At 29.8% G+C, this 15,376-nt stretch overlaps 1 protein-coding gene across 3 annotated transcripts; it reads left to right on the top strand.

Moving 5' to 3' along the window:
* Positions 1–1,854: 1,854 nt before the first annotated feature.
* Positions 1,855–15,102, top strand: LOC132758249 (uncharacterized). Of its 3 annotated transcripts, XR_009629554.1 has the most exons (6): positions 1,855–2,007; positions 5,321–5,481; positions 6,020–6,233; positions 6,959–7,096; positions 7,476–8,258; positions 15,092–15,102. XR_009629554.1 is itself a non-coding variant. In XM_060749805.1 (5 exons), the coding sequence occupies exons 1-5, from the start codon at positions 1,999–2,001 to the stop codon at positions 11,587–11,589; spliced, it is 528 nt and encodes a 175-aa protein (XP_060605788.1). In that variant the 5' UTR covers positions 1,855–1,998; the 3' UTR covers positions 11,590–12,384. The 3 variants fall into 3 exon arrangements, 2 of the variants coding, with proteins under 2 accessions (XP_060605788.1, XP_060605787.1); XM_060749805.1 differs by lacking the exons at positions 7,476–8,258; positions 15,092–15,102 and adding an exon at positions 11,584–12,384; XM_060749804.1 differs by lacking the exon at positions 15,092–15,102 and having other exon boundaries at positions 7,476–9,037.
* The last annotated feature ends 274 nt before the right edge of the window (positions 15,103–15,376 follow it).

Genomic DNA, 15,376 nt, shown 5'->3' on the forward strand with positions numbered 1-15,376 from the left:
TGAACCCTGTTTCATCAGCATTCCATATGCGGGTTGGCTTATCAATCAATCCTTTCAATGACTAAAAACTCTCTAAATGAACTGTACCATTTGTCTGTCTTCTCTTATGTAAGTTTAGCTCTACAAGTTTCCAGTGGGGTTTCAGTTCTCATTTCAACGATGTGACTATTACGCCTCATGGATGCATAGTACCAGTCATATCCAGGCCTATTATTAGCAAATGGTGTTTGTTTTTTTTCATTGGTGGCTAATTTCTGAACTAAGTCCAAAAAATCTCCCATGCCTCGACTGGCCATTTCTTTCAGCCAATGTGCCATCGCCTCTTCTTCAGTTAAAGTGAAAATCGGCTGTGGACCATTTCGACTATCTAATTCAACCTCTCCAAAAAGACACCTATGTAAATAACCATAAGATAAGCCATACAGTTCTGATGCTTTCCTGACAGTTACCTCTTTTTTTCTATGGCCAGAATTGCTCTCTTGCACCGGAGTGATTTCCCAGGTGAGCCCCTGTTGTACTTCTTTTTAACTGCGTTTGCTTTTTTGACAGCTGGACTCTGATGTTTTGGTTTCCCCATTTCTGAAAATAAATTACATATTTAAGTGCAACTGATGTTATTTGAAATTGTTTTTAATTTCACCATACAACAGGAAATAAAAAATGAAACACATAAATATATTTTGCATGAATAACTCTGTCAGTCTGTTAAATAAAGTTGTAATTTAAATACATTCAGATAACATTCTAACATAAAATCACATTTCAAACAAATAAATCCTCAATAAATCAGCTATAATTCAGGAAAAATATCCCAATTATCAAAACAGTAACACATTTTAATTTACAACATTATTAAACATCAATTGTGACTTGAAATCAGCTGTTTTGACAGTCCAAAGTGCTTTTGAGAACACCCCCAGTATGGAAGGTCACGTGATCCGAAACTAGCCGAACGACTGCTTTCATTTTATGGCATGTGACTATTGTCAAGAACAGGTGATGGTATTTTCGCTTATTTTGATTGACAGAGGACATGTTTGTGAACATTTTGGTATATAAACATGATGTATTGGTTCAATATTTACCGATTCACGAGGCCCTGTTCACAGAATCGCCATTTTTTCCCGTACTTTTTCTGGAGTAAATGTGAAGGTCACTTGTCATCAGTAAAAAAATCATGTCATGAAAATCGCTTTTGGTAAATAAATAACCGACAATTTCTCCAGAAAAGACCATTCTTTCAAAATCAAACAACCATTTCAAGAAATATTTACCACATGTTTCACAATTTTATTAGTTTACTGACAGTGGTCCGGAACTAACTAAGATCCGGAACACCCTAAACGACTGTATTTAAAAATAATTTAAAACACTAAGCCGGTTCAAATTTATTTGTACATATTTACAAAATTAAATTTAATTTTGTAAATACGTACTAATAAAATTTTAACCTATACTTAATCAACATAATTTATAAACAAAACAGCTTAAATTCCTTCCGGGTATGACGATTTTCTTAAAACAAAAAAAAGTTATCCATTTTCAATCGGGCATAAGTTTGTATATTGTAGAATTTTCTATATTTAATCAACATAATTTATAAACAAATCAGCTAAAATTCCGTGTTTTTGTGGAAAAAAATATAATCTACAACTGACCACAACGTATTTATTTATTTTTTGTATCGTTATTTAAGTGTATATCGATTATTATAATAAAGTATTTACACTTTTGTTCTGTAACTCAAATATTGCACAGCCAATCACGCGCCAAATTTGATACCCGTTTTCGGAAAATAAATAAATGAATACATTTAAAATCGTCCAATCATAGAGCATTGTTTCCTTCCGGGTATGATACTCGTAATTTACTCAGTTTGGATTTCCTAAAACTACATGAGATAACAGCGTTTATTTACAAACTTGACAAGACTGTATGATTCTGATTTCAATGTTAACTTTGATCTTTAATATCAGATGAGTTTTGTGATTGATAATAATGATGACGGTAAGTTAATACTTTATATCTATTTTAGTTTTTTTGTATAATTATCGCATATGATTTAAAATGATTTATCAGACAGATTTTTTATAACTTCATTTATCAGCAGGTTTGACGATAATTTGTTGATTCTATAACAAATATTTCAGATAAATTACTATAATTTTTAATTATTTAATTCATTTGATTTATATTATTGCTTAATGGAGAATTAATTTCTTCATTTGAAGTCAACTTTCTAATTTAATAAACTTTTGAAATACATATTTTCATAATTTTATTGTTTTCTTTTAGAATATGATTTTTTACTTCCATAATTCGGCGCTTTTTATACATGAACATTCATGACGGGCGTTATATTAAAGCTTATCAAAAATACTGATTTACAAAGTATCAAAAGAAAGTGTAACATAAGTTGAACTTTGTTTTGTACAATTTTATGACACACATAATTTTGATACCTTGTGTAAGACTTTGTATTATATATTGTCCAACTTTTATGTCTCACTTTTATTAAAACTTCTTAAATCAGTAAGGTTTCAGACATATTCTATCTAAATAATATGCTGAATTCATTGATATAAATAAACTGCATCTCAAGGGAAGAGTAAATATAAAAGAACATTTTTTTAGAACTTTAATTTCTCAAGTTTTGTTTGAAACTATGAATGTAATACACATTCCAAACATCACCTTACAATTACATTTCATGTATAATTAAAAATGTATACAATGACAAGAAACAATACTATAAGATACATACATGTATATAAGAAAATTAATAAATATTAACAAACTTGGCTCACTACTTGTTACAAAGACCGTAGATGGAGTTTTCGTTGCAAATATTTACATATAAACTTAATCTAAGGCGTCCAGAAAATGTTTTGACTAGATTCCATTCTTTTTTAAAATCTAAAAATATGTTTCTTTTGAAAGCTATACTTCTGTTTAAATTGTAATGAAATTGAAGAAAAAAAATGAATTTAGGTAAAATCACAGTAACATCTAAAAATAACACATTTTTTATTAATAGCACTGCATTATATAATGGTATATTTTTTTGTACCTAGGATAGTTTTCCATTCATTTATTTATAATTGTACATAATTATTATTTTCTTTCTCATACTTTTTTTTACTTCATTCATAACCTTAATAGATGGGTTAACACATGACCAAAAGAGTTGTTCAATGCTTTTATTTTCTAAATTACAATATAAACAGAGTCTCTCAATTTTAGTTTGTAAGGTAATTTAGTGGTAATATTCTATGTAATATTCTAAAGTACTAGTATTTTTAGTGTTGTTAAAGGGCAAACTATAATAAGATTTCCATTTGGTTTGTGCAACTGAAAATTTATGATGACTTGTTGGTTTTTTTTCAGTGTTATGTTTAAGTATTTTGTATATGGCACCGGTTCCTTGTTTGGTCTTATTTAATGACAGATAAATAAGAAGTTAGTTAAGAGGGGTTGTTTTTGCTTTCTATAAGATTTACAATAATTTTGAGTTTTTTTTATGTAATTTATTGATTCTATATTTGATTGCTATATATTGTAGAATATTTATGCTCAAACCAAACAGACTTTGTAATTTATCTTAAGTCAAGATTATATAGATTATATTATCTTTATCAAACAATGTCATTAATACATGTAACACTTTTTAAGTATCAAGATTTGTAATAAGAAAACATTCACACACACACTTTTATCACCAAATACTATATTCTGGTTATAAAAAAATGGTTCATTTAGCCAATTTTCAAAAGCCATGTTCATCACCAATATAAAATATGAAACTTTTTTCAAGAATTGGTTGTTACAGGCTTTTGCCATTTTTTCAGCATAGTGTTCTTCACGAGTGAACAATTTAAATGATGATGATAAAGTAAATGTATTATAGTATGTATTTATGAATGAGCTAGAGTGTTCATTTCTGTTTTATCAATGAAAGATTAAAAGAAAAAAGTAATAACAAGAAACGACATAAAGATCAACTCTTATAAGAACATGTTGTAAATATTTTTGTAAATATACTCAAAATAATTAATCTAAAATTGCAATATTTCAAATCATTTTAATTCCATTATGACATTTAGCATAAACATCATTTTATGTATCTTTGAAAACAAGAAAAAATAGTTGAAGGAGACAAAATTTTGAATGTTCATTAACTCAAATTTATCTTCATGTGATCTGTCCACTTTATCACTATTTTTATCCAATAGTTTTGCCGCAATTTTGCAAATTATCAATACCATTGCGATTGAATATCAAGAAAAAATATTCAGAAAAACCTGATGGATCTGTATTTTAATTAATAATTATTATGAAAAAAAAATATTTTTTTCCTTACATTTTCACTGTAAATTATCCCTATATTGTGAATTATATAATGTGTTGTATAACAGATTTTAGGCTTCTTGAAAGCTAGTTGTCTTCTTCGTTCTAAGGTACTAAAGGGACAATAACACATTGTTTATTTGCTGACACAACTAGTGATTTTTATATAAAATAGCAAACTATATCTAAATTTGAAAATTAATAATAGAAATAATAAATAGATAGATTTAACCTAAAATATTGAGATCGCTAATTATCACAATTGATATATCAATTCATTTCATTCTGGACTTAATCCATTTATTGATTTTACGCCGATTATCTTTTATTCCCCTTGTTTTATTTGCATTGTATCATGTTTTCTTTATTTATTCTAAATCATCATACAGTATAATAGTTAATAAGGATTTCATGGTATTTTATTTTAAAAACTAGAAAGATTTTTTTACTAAAATTTAAGGTATTGTTTTATGTAATCTTGGGATACGCCTTCAAATTTGAACTGTGGAAATATTTTCGATATTCTATAATTTTCTATAAAGAAGAAAACAACAACAACAATAATAATAACAACAATAATAATAAGAACGACAATAATAATGATAATGTTATTATTATCAGTATCATTTTTATTTGAGATTTGTGGTTGGGTCTTGAGATACTTGTTACACATTATGTTAGTATTTAAAGCGCTTAAGAATAAGCACAAAGTATATGTTATACATTCCAAACATTTACCATATGATATGAGAGAGCTTTTCATTGTTCGGTGTTCATAATGCCTGTATAAATGTTACTGTTCCCTTAATTAAAATATACTGAAGCTGCATTTGTCGCGCATTGACATACAGTAGTCCGATAGATAAATCTGTTTTAGATTAGGTCATTGCTCCTCTTAGTATGAATATAATTATGCAATATGGACCTTTGTTTTTAAAACATGCAAACATGTAATTTGAATATTATATTGCAGGCGGTGCCAGGCTGTTGGTATTCTAAGATAAATACATTCTTCCTGCTTACCTTGTTCTATGTCATGCAGAACCCCACTCGTGCCATATCAGTGTCGAGATATTACCTGTTGTCACGTGACAGGGCTATATTACAACACAATCAACAAATTGTGTCAAGAAAGTAAGAAAAGCTTTTGTTTAAGTATATTTTTTATACTTGATTTTGGAGCTATGTTCCTGTTTGCTTCCTATGCAAACATGTAATAGTGTCAGGTGATGAAATAAAAATGAGCAGATTTTAGACGTAGATTGCATAAAACAATTGCTTTATTTATCTCAAAATGTGACAACTGAAACAAATTTATTCTCAGTGCAAGCTTGCAGTTAGAAAAAAACATCCCAGTAATCATGCTACATATATGTACATGTATATTCTATACATATGCATAATAATTCCAGAGGACATATACATTATCATAGAAATATAGGGAAAAGAACGCAGAAACATTTAAAATGTTGGTTATAGAGGATGTTATATTATTTAATTAAAGGAGTTCCTGCAACACCAAACTGGTAGATAACGATACTGGCAACGTTTCTTAAATATCTCAATAAAAAATATGAAATTAATGATAAAAATAATTGTACATGCATCTTATCTTGACTTGTTTAAGTATAACATTTTCTAAATATCATACACTTGTCGTATATTGTTTCAGAGCACGAATGATCGGCGATATCTCATATGAAAACAGTGAACTGTTAATGCCATTCTCGGAAATAGACAAACATTTTGTTGAACAAGATTTTATAATGTCGCACAGACATAGCTGCCCATCTCTTTCTGATTTTAACACAACAACAATTAAAGTGTGTCCCTCATATAGGGTTCTAGATGTTGATGTTAATAGAGAACCAGTCGCTCTTTATCAGGTAATTTGGCTATTTTGTTACCTAGCATATACAATATTCTTCTTAGTCATATTTGGCATATTGACAGTGCAGGTAGACCCGTATAACAAGAAGAATTTCTCCGCAAAGATCAGAAATGAAAATATGGTCCGCTCAAATATAATATCGTAAGACATGTAATATTATATAGGTCATGAGTATACATACATTATATCCCCACGTTTCGCTGGCAAACCAATATATTTTTCTTTCTTTAGAAAGAACAAACATGAGTTCGTTAACATTTATGTAATGGTTTTATAGTATGTCAGAAGGATATCACCTAATGAAGAAGCACTGATGGGAAATTATTTGTCATAAAAGCAGCAGAATGTAAACAAAGTAGTATTTTGACTTTCATATAAAATAAAAACTCACTATAACTTAACTCGTTGCCAAAAAAAGCAACAGAAGCAAACTATATGGTTCAGGCAATTAGCCAAAGAATAATTCTTTGGCAACTATAACAGGATACCAGAAAAACACTATTGATAAGTAAAAATAAAAGCATTCTGGGACATGATGTGCCTTAAATCAAATAAATGTATAACTGATGCAAGAACTCGATAATTATGTCGGCTTTACAGATTAGTCCTGGCAAAACAGTACATCAATAATAAAAAAATAGCTGAGTAATGAAAAACGTATAGAGCTATTACGAGTATTATTATCAGCATTAAATAACAATGATATGTTTCGACATTAAGGTTCTGTGTAGATGTTTACATTGCCTAGCACCATGGGTTCACTACCATACACCTAGACGATGCACACCTTTGTTCTATTTTCTTCAAGTACGGCGTGTCATTGGAAGGACAAGCTCTGGGAACATTTTATATGCACAGGTACTTGCTTCTCACATTAGAACCATATGTCAACTGTTTATAGTGTAAACATCTGTGTTTTACAAGGTTATAAAAAAGTTGTGCCTGATGTATAATACAAAACATTTAAAACTGAGCGTAGGATTTAATCAGTTCAGATGTCCTGTAAATAACACGTGTGAGTAGGAGGCGTTAACCTTTCACAGATTTATCATTACATTACATTACAAATGATTATTATTTTGAAATTAAATAGTCCAGGGGAAATTGGTTTTAAGATAGATGCAGTAAAACTATCATATTATGAGCAATATCAACTCATATAGTTCCTTTATCTATAAGTGATCTTTGAATTGATCAGTCTTTCAAATTTTCACAATATTTGTAATTTTATTTGCAGGTATGGGAACCGGTTTCTTACGCATGCGCATGTACCAGTAGAATACATGGACGAACACGTTATGTTTCTCCACCTTAATATTTTCTGTTTAATTATGTTACTCGTTATGTTTCTCCACCTTAATATTTTCTGTTTAATTATGTTACTCGTTATGTTTCTCCACCTTAATATTTTTTCTTTCATTATGGTACTCCTTATGGTTCTCCACCTTAATATTTTCTGTTTAATTATGTTACTCGTTATGTTTCTCCACCTTAATATTTTCTCTTTAATTATGTTACTCGTTATAATTCTCCACCTTAATATTTTCTATTTCATTATGTTACTCGTTATGTTTCTCCACCTTAATATTTTCTGTTTCATTATGTTACTCGTTATGTTTCTCCACCTTAATATTTTCTCTTTAATTATGTTTGCTTTCCCAGTGTGATTTTAATGAAGTAATGTAAAAATGTAACCTTATTTATTTATGCAAGGATCAATTGTTATATCTCAAATGTACAATTCTTGAACTTTGCTCTTGGTTAAACTAATGTCTTTTGAACAATACATATGTACATGCATAAAAGTGGAGAGGTGTGTCAACAGAACAAAACAAAAAATATGCTTCATTCATTTAGGAATTTAGCCAAAATGACCAAAATTCTTTACCCACATATCAACATTGTGTATATAAGGTAAAAAATACAATGTTCAGATAGTTATAACAATAAAATTATTTATTTTATGCTTACCAATGAGACACCGGGTTTTATCCTTATGAAGAAATCCATATCACCCGCGGTAAAACACCCAAATATTATTAGATTATTACACATTTTTGAGTACCATAATGAATTACAAATTTAGATTTTCAGTCCAGTGAAATCAGTATGATAACCAACAATATATTATGAACAATTCACGCCACCAATTCTTAAACAGAAAACACTCTGAATTAAAAAAAAATCTCAGACAAGATTGTCTTTGTATTAGAATTAGAGTACGAATATCTGCACTCTAGAAATTATTGGCAAAATAAAATAAAACATTTTTGTTTATCCTCAAGCCTAAAGTTACTAAGAGTTTTTTTATACTTGACTTAAATATTATCCGCATGCGGTTAGTAATGACTAAAGTTTTAACGCTTTTCACTATACATATTAATATTTATAAATGTTCTTATTTTCTAAAAATATACGTTCCTGTGATAGTTTTGTTTTGTATCCACATATACCCAGTACATGTAGAATTCAATATTATTCTGATATTCCATTTGTATTTAGAAGACCTTCATTTTGTCCATAAACTGCTTTTTATTAATTAATATATACTTCGGATTGCTGCATTGACGTGCCAATTAATAAGTTATTTCACATTATTTTATTGAATTGTTATATAGATGTGCCCAGAAATTGTTTATTTATGTTTTATCATTATATCTTTATCAGTCAACATTTACAAGCTATTTATCACATTGTTACAGATATAAAAATCTATTTATTTATTGTTTACAAAAAAATGTTAAATGTTAACATGTTTATCATATATAGTTAGCGAAAATAAATTTGTTAATTTATTTCCATGTAGTTTATCCTTTTCATCGCATTTAAACGCAAAACCGCCGATGTGGTTAATATTCCCGCTAAAAATTATATCACACGAAGAAATTATATAAATAGTTCACTAACAATATAGAACATCTAGTTCTACTGGAGGCTTACTGCTTAGTCTTTCTTCGCAACAGTACCAGTATGCTTCACAAAGGAGATTAATTTATTAACTTGCTGTTTAGGTCAAACAATTTTAGATAGTACCCCACACTCAATTGAAAGTTCCTGCCGTCAATATCTAGAAGCCATTAATCACACACTTCACAAACCTGGAAAAAGAAAACATATTTTGTTGAGAACATGTCATAACATTGCAATCTATAATGAAATTATCCCATTTTCATTACTCAGGCAGTTAAAAAAATTCGATTCATTCCGTAGAAAACCAGAATTGTATGCCCCCTCCCCCAACTCTCCCTTGAATGTAAAAAATGGCTTCATGCACATTTACAAAATTTACAATAAACAGCATGTGATTTCTGACCATGTTTTTTAATCTTTTATAGTTCATATGCACAAAAAGCCACAAAAACAACTTTAATCCTGAAAATGATGTAGAAGTACTTTAAAGAATAGACACCATACCGAGAACTCTTCCCTGCCATTCTAAACTGTGGCTTGCATTCATTGATCGCCGCCCTTCCTTGATGATCTCGTTTTCATATTTTATGCTCACAACCGTGTTGTTTGTGCCGTGAGGCGGTTGTAAAAAGTATCCCCGTACATGCAATCAATGTTGTTATATTTTCATCCTCAAAGGATTGTTCGGCGTTAACGGCCGGTGTCACCTCACTCATCCGTGCCCAGTCTGCATAGTCCTGCTGGGCTCCTTGCCGGTTGTCCTGTTTGCTGATTTTTTTGTTGTTGTTGTTGTTTTTTTTTTGTTTTTTTGGAGGGGGGGGGGGTGCGTTCATTGAACGCCGCCCTTCCTTGAAAATTTTGTTGTCATATTTTAGTAAGTGTCGTGTGCTACCAAAACGTTCACGGAGTATTTCATTCATCCTAAAGCAAGTTCATCCCAGTCCATGTAGTGGCAAGTTAGACAAACCGACATCTCTTAAAAAATCGAAAGAAAATATGTAAGTAAATGCCGCCACCCCCCTCTATTAATAAAAAAAATGAAATGCTGAAAATTGCTTACTTTTAAATTCACCGGTGTTTCATTAACTGTTCTTTTTAAAATGCAATTGAAGTTATTTTGTAGCAACAATGTCATCTTCCTTCGTGTTTGCAAATGTTAAAGACGTGACATATGGTAAGCAAAGTACTTACTCTGCATTCATTAATAATACTCATGTCCTCAGTAACAATCACTCTAACAGTACTTTCAGTGCTTTGATTAAAAACACATTATGCCTAAGAAATTTATATTTCCTAAGATTTATCTTTAGAAATGTCAAACATAAGTTTGAAAATGTTTAAATGATAAATTTAGAGCATGTGAGATGTTTAACAATTGAAAATGTAGCGCTAACATACAGTAATGTGTCGTAAAGGTAGCAAAACGTAAACAAAGATACATTTGACTTCCATTCAAAATACCAATTCACTATAACAACAGAGCAAACATAGCAAAAGATGGTTCATGTACATGGAAAATGTGTAAGTTTTGGAAAACTATAACAAGATATCAAAAGAAAAATTTGAGAAATAGTATTGGCCTTTTATATATGTGAAGCGTCTATCAAGGGTCCTATATCAGTGATACCATAGTATTTTTCCTCGAAGATGAGTGGTATTAATACAATTTGTTGTAAAAATTTAATTTAATTAAGTCAATGTTAAGAAACATTAGTTACTTCGAAAATTGTTGTACATAGTCATAGAAATTCATACATTAATTTGTTTATGAAAACCTTTCGTGCGTGAGACGTGACATATACCAATATTTGTATATTGAAGAAAAACATATGAGTACATCCAATGAAGATTCATTGGAGACTTGCATCAAACACTGGAACATATCTGAGTGATTCAATTGGTAAAATAAAGCTATTTGCATAAATTATCTGTTCAAGTTTACTGTAAAGATGTAAACATTTGCGGTGTTTTTATCACTTTTCCCTCTCCATGTATTTAAAACCACACCAGGGGATCCGTAGATTGCATTTTAAACAAATATATAGAATTACACTTAATAATTTTAATTGGTTTAGATTATCAATTATGCATACATCCTAATTATAGATCCATCAGCTTAGCTTCCGAAGAAAAGCATATAAAACATGTAACAAATGGTCAACAGATTTGTATTTCAATATCTTCTGTAAGAGATGTTTGCCTAGTTTAGAAAACAAAATTCGTGGTGAAGATAATCATAAGCCTGAAATCAAATTTAGTAAAAGAAAGATCTAGAGACTTCTAGAGAACGAAAACGGTTATTTAAAGGTTTGTTCTCTTCAATACATTTATCTCGCTAGATTTATGTTTTGATTTATTAAAAGTAAAGGTAAATGTTTAACTATAGATGTGCTTTAGGTCTTAATAATTTACGTTTTTCTCCTTTACTTTTTCAGAGATGAAGATGTTTGTCAGCAGAATAGTTGTGTCTGTCTTATCATGGACTTTAATACTCGCGATCACACATAAATCTAAAAGTTTACGTGACCAGAAATCGTCGCCACAAGTCCAGGTTGAAAAATCGAATCACACAAGAATAAACACAATCCTTGCATTGATCAAGTCTAAATTTAATCCTTCTTTAAACAGAACACAATTTCAAAAGTCACAAGATGACATGGCTATTTTAGGTGAAACAAATACTCCATCTAAATTATTAAAAACAGACAAACAACATGCTTCTACCTACCATTGGAATCAAAATAAAACATCACCAGAAACAGCCACTAATGTTTCAACTGTTGGTGGTATTATCGATACACACATGGAAGAAATGAATATTTCGGACGTTTTGAAGAATATTTCAAAGAGATCAACCGTGCAGACGATATGTTTTTTGAGTGAACGCTCCACGTGTCCTTGGTATTATGACGATAACGGTGACGCACATTGTAACCACACTATTCCTATTGGTTGTGACCCAAATCACTGTCTATTAAGATGTCATCTCCTGTATGATAGTAACCGTTCGATCGCCTGTATTTCTACAGCGCCATGCATTATACAAGCAGTAGGACAAGCGACGGCACCATGCCGTTGAGAATATTCAGTTAAACTTAAACAGTGTGATCAATTTCACCGGATAGGCCTAATCATTCCATGACTTGTTCGTGTCAATTTGATGTCTACTGTAAAACAAAAATTGTATGTTGACTAAAGGAATCGTTGTTCATATCGTCCTCAATTGTTTAAATGTTGAAAAGGAAATACTCAATAAAATAAATATATTTGATAGATGCTAGTATTTTCATTTCTTATTAATATCCTTACTTTTTCTATCCGTACTTTTAATTCTACAATTAACGTGAACTATTTCAGTTCTACAGTAGTCCTACATGAACTAAAATTTGCTATAATATATGATTAAACATATGTATTTTTAAATAGAAAAATAGTTGCTGGTTATAATATAATTATTATTATAACATAATTCAAAAGATGAAGTATCACTTTGAAAAGTCAAGTAGTTTGGGTGATCGTGTTTGTATATTAGAATTTGACAGCGGGAAACACAATAAATCTTCTGTCGGTATTATTGAGTCTTATTTGAATTTTATTTTCTGAATTTTTAATTTGATAAATTAGGTTGATTCATTATTGTCTAAAACAAAAATAATTTCTAGACATGATACACTACTAGTATTCTTTATTTTTATGGAATTTTTTTTTATCCGAGTGAGTTTGTAATTTTCATATGCAGCAGTGTTATTCATTTTCTCAGGAATATTTCCATTTTTTTCCGAATAATGAAATCAATATACAAATATGTTCGTACAGCTAACTAGAATATATTTAAATACTTGTTTTTGAAGTAACCAAAGTAATCCTAATTTTGATATCCGAATATGCATAATGTTTTTATTTGTTGAGGTTTATATGGAGAGTTAATTGGTACTCTTATGCTAGGAAGCATTTTCAAACTTATCAATATAATTATTACTGCCATTGTTTTGTTATATACAACAAAAAAGAAAAGAAATAATACACTGGGAAAAGAAAGAAAACCTTTTTACTTGACCTTTGTCGTGACCTTTTAATAATATTTAATAATCCAAGACATTGGAAAGAAAACACATAAACACATATATCTCTTTAGATATTAATTCATTTCAATCTATTTTTACTTAACATGATTACTATTAATCAATCACAAATATAATCCAACTATTTAATTTAACAAACATTAATATTCATCTATCAATCTTTGATTGTTTACAAATCAGTCTTAACTTATTCCTTTTATTCACGTCCTTACAACATATAAAATTTCCCAATCTGTAGCAAGAATTTCCCGCCTTAACAATTAAGCATGAAAAGAAAAGTATGTAAAACATGAATAAATACCCCGTGCACAATAATTCACCGTCGGGGAACTAATACAATAAATTTATATCAATGCACGTGAATGGCATAGTAGTTGCTGATAAAACTAGTGGAAAATGTTACTACGACATCACCGTCGGATAACTTTAAATAAAACTTTAAAGGCCCAATTTAATATCATATAACTTATTATGGAAATGATCTTTTATAATTAATAAAATGATGTAAATATATATTTATTTCGCAATGTCTGCGACGAGTGTATAAGTCATATGAACATATAAACAGAATAAAAGCAGAAATAAATAAGATAAAGCAACTACACTTTTATTATCTGGTATTGTCAGTAGTGTCCCAGTCTGAGCACTAATTTAATTAAAAGGAAAGTATCTGACTTACTCCGAACAGTCAGCACCAAGTAAATCACGTGCTATCAATTTCTTCTTGTCTAGAAGAACTCTTCTATGGTCGTACCTATCGTAGCTGAAAAAAAATGCGTTTATCATTCATTGATAAAGTCATTGATTTTAATTAAGTGTTCACATTTCAATGTCTTTTTGCGGTACAATACCCTAAGATGTCGTTTCGCTGTCAAATCCAGCAAAATACACATATACTTGTATATATAACTGCAGTATCTACACGAGCATTTTTATGGAAAGGTTCGCGTGCTCTTCCTCAATATAAGAATAAATTGAAACAAGACAAAATATACAGGGGACATGCGCAACTAGATAAATTTAAAATACGCCAAACATTGAACCATCAACAGGATATAAAACTGCCAATACATTGTATCTCGAATTACGCATAAAACGAAATGAAATATGAACATATTTATTGTGTTCTCACTACTTTCCCTTGAATATGTAGATTGATCCTTCCCTCGTTTGCAACATTGCGTCAGGTTTGGATGGAACATGAGGCCAATATATCTTTGTCTTCATAACTCCATTGGTTATCCCGTCACTATATAGGTTCATCTCCCAGAAATACTTTCCCTTTCAAAGAAAATATAACATAACCGAATTAGCTGTTTATTGAATTGTTATCAATATTTCATATTTTCACAATATTTTTTTTATATTTGCAGGTATGGGAACCGGTTTCGTACGCATGCGCATGTACTAGTAAAATACATGGACGAACTCGTTATGTTTCTCCGCCTTAATATTTTCTCTTTCATAATGTTTGCTTTCCCATTAAGATTTTTATGAAGTATGGCCTTATTTATTTATTTATTGATTTCTTTATTTATTTTTTGTTAGGATCAGTTGTTATATCTCAAATACACGATTCTTGAACTTTGATTCTTGGTAGAGTTTATACAATACAAATGTGCATGTATACAAGATGAGATGTGTTTTGACAGAATAGAAACAAAAATATGCTTTATTCATTTAGGGAATTAGTCAAAATGACTCTCATTCTTTGCCCACATATCAACATTATGTACATTCAGGGAAAATATACAATACAGCTGTATTCACATAGTTATAACAATTGATCAAATTATTTATTTTATGCTAACCAGTGATATACCGGTTTTTATCATTATGAAGAAATCAATATCATCCACAGTATATCACCCTAATATTAAAAGGTTATTACACACTTTGAGTACCATACTGAATTCTGTCGGACACAACACAACTGTTAAACCTACATTGTACGAGGCGCTTATCAGGTCCAATTTACATTTTCAGCTGTGTATGAGTCCAATGTAATCAGTATGATTACCAACAATATATTATGAAATCTTTATTTCACACAACAAACACTCTGAATTAAAAAAAATCCCAGAAAACAGTGTCTTTATATTAGAAGAAGAGTACGAATATGTGCGGCAAAATAAAATACTTTTTT

Source organism: Ruditapes philippinarum, unplaced genomic scaffold (assembly GCF_026571515.1).
Source record: "Ruditapes philippinarum isolate M1 unplaced genomic scaffold, ASM2657151v2 ctg1473_1_1_1_1, whole genome shotgun sequence".
Classification (NCBI taxonomy): domain Eukaryota; kingdom Metazoa; phylum Mollusca; class Bivalvia; order Venerida; family Veneridae; genus Ruditapes; species Ruditapes philippinarum.

Coding starts and splice junctions, on each gene's coding strand:
- LOC132758249 (XM_060749804.1), top strand. Junction 6,234..6,958: donor AACCAGTCGCTCTTTATCAG/GTAATTTGGCTA, acceptor TTCGACATTAAG/GTTCTGTGTAGATGTTTACA. Junction 7,097..7,475: donor GGAACATTTTATATGCACAG/GTACTTGCTTCT, acceptor TTTTATTTGCAG/GTATGGGAACCGGTTTCTTA.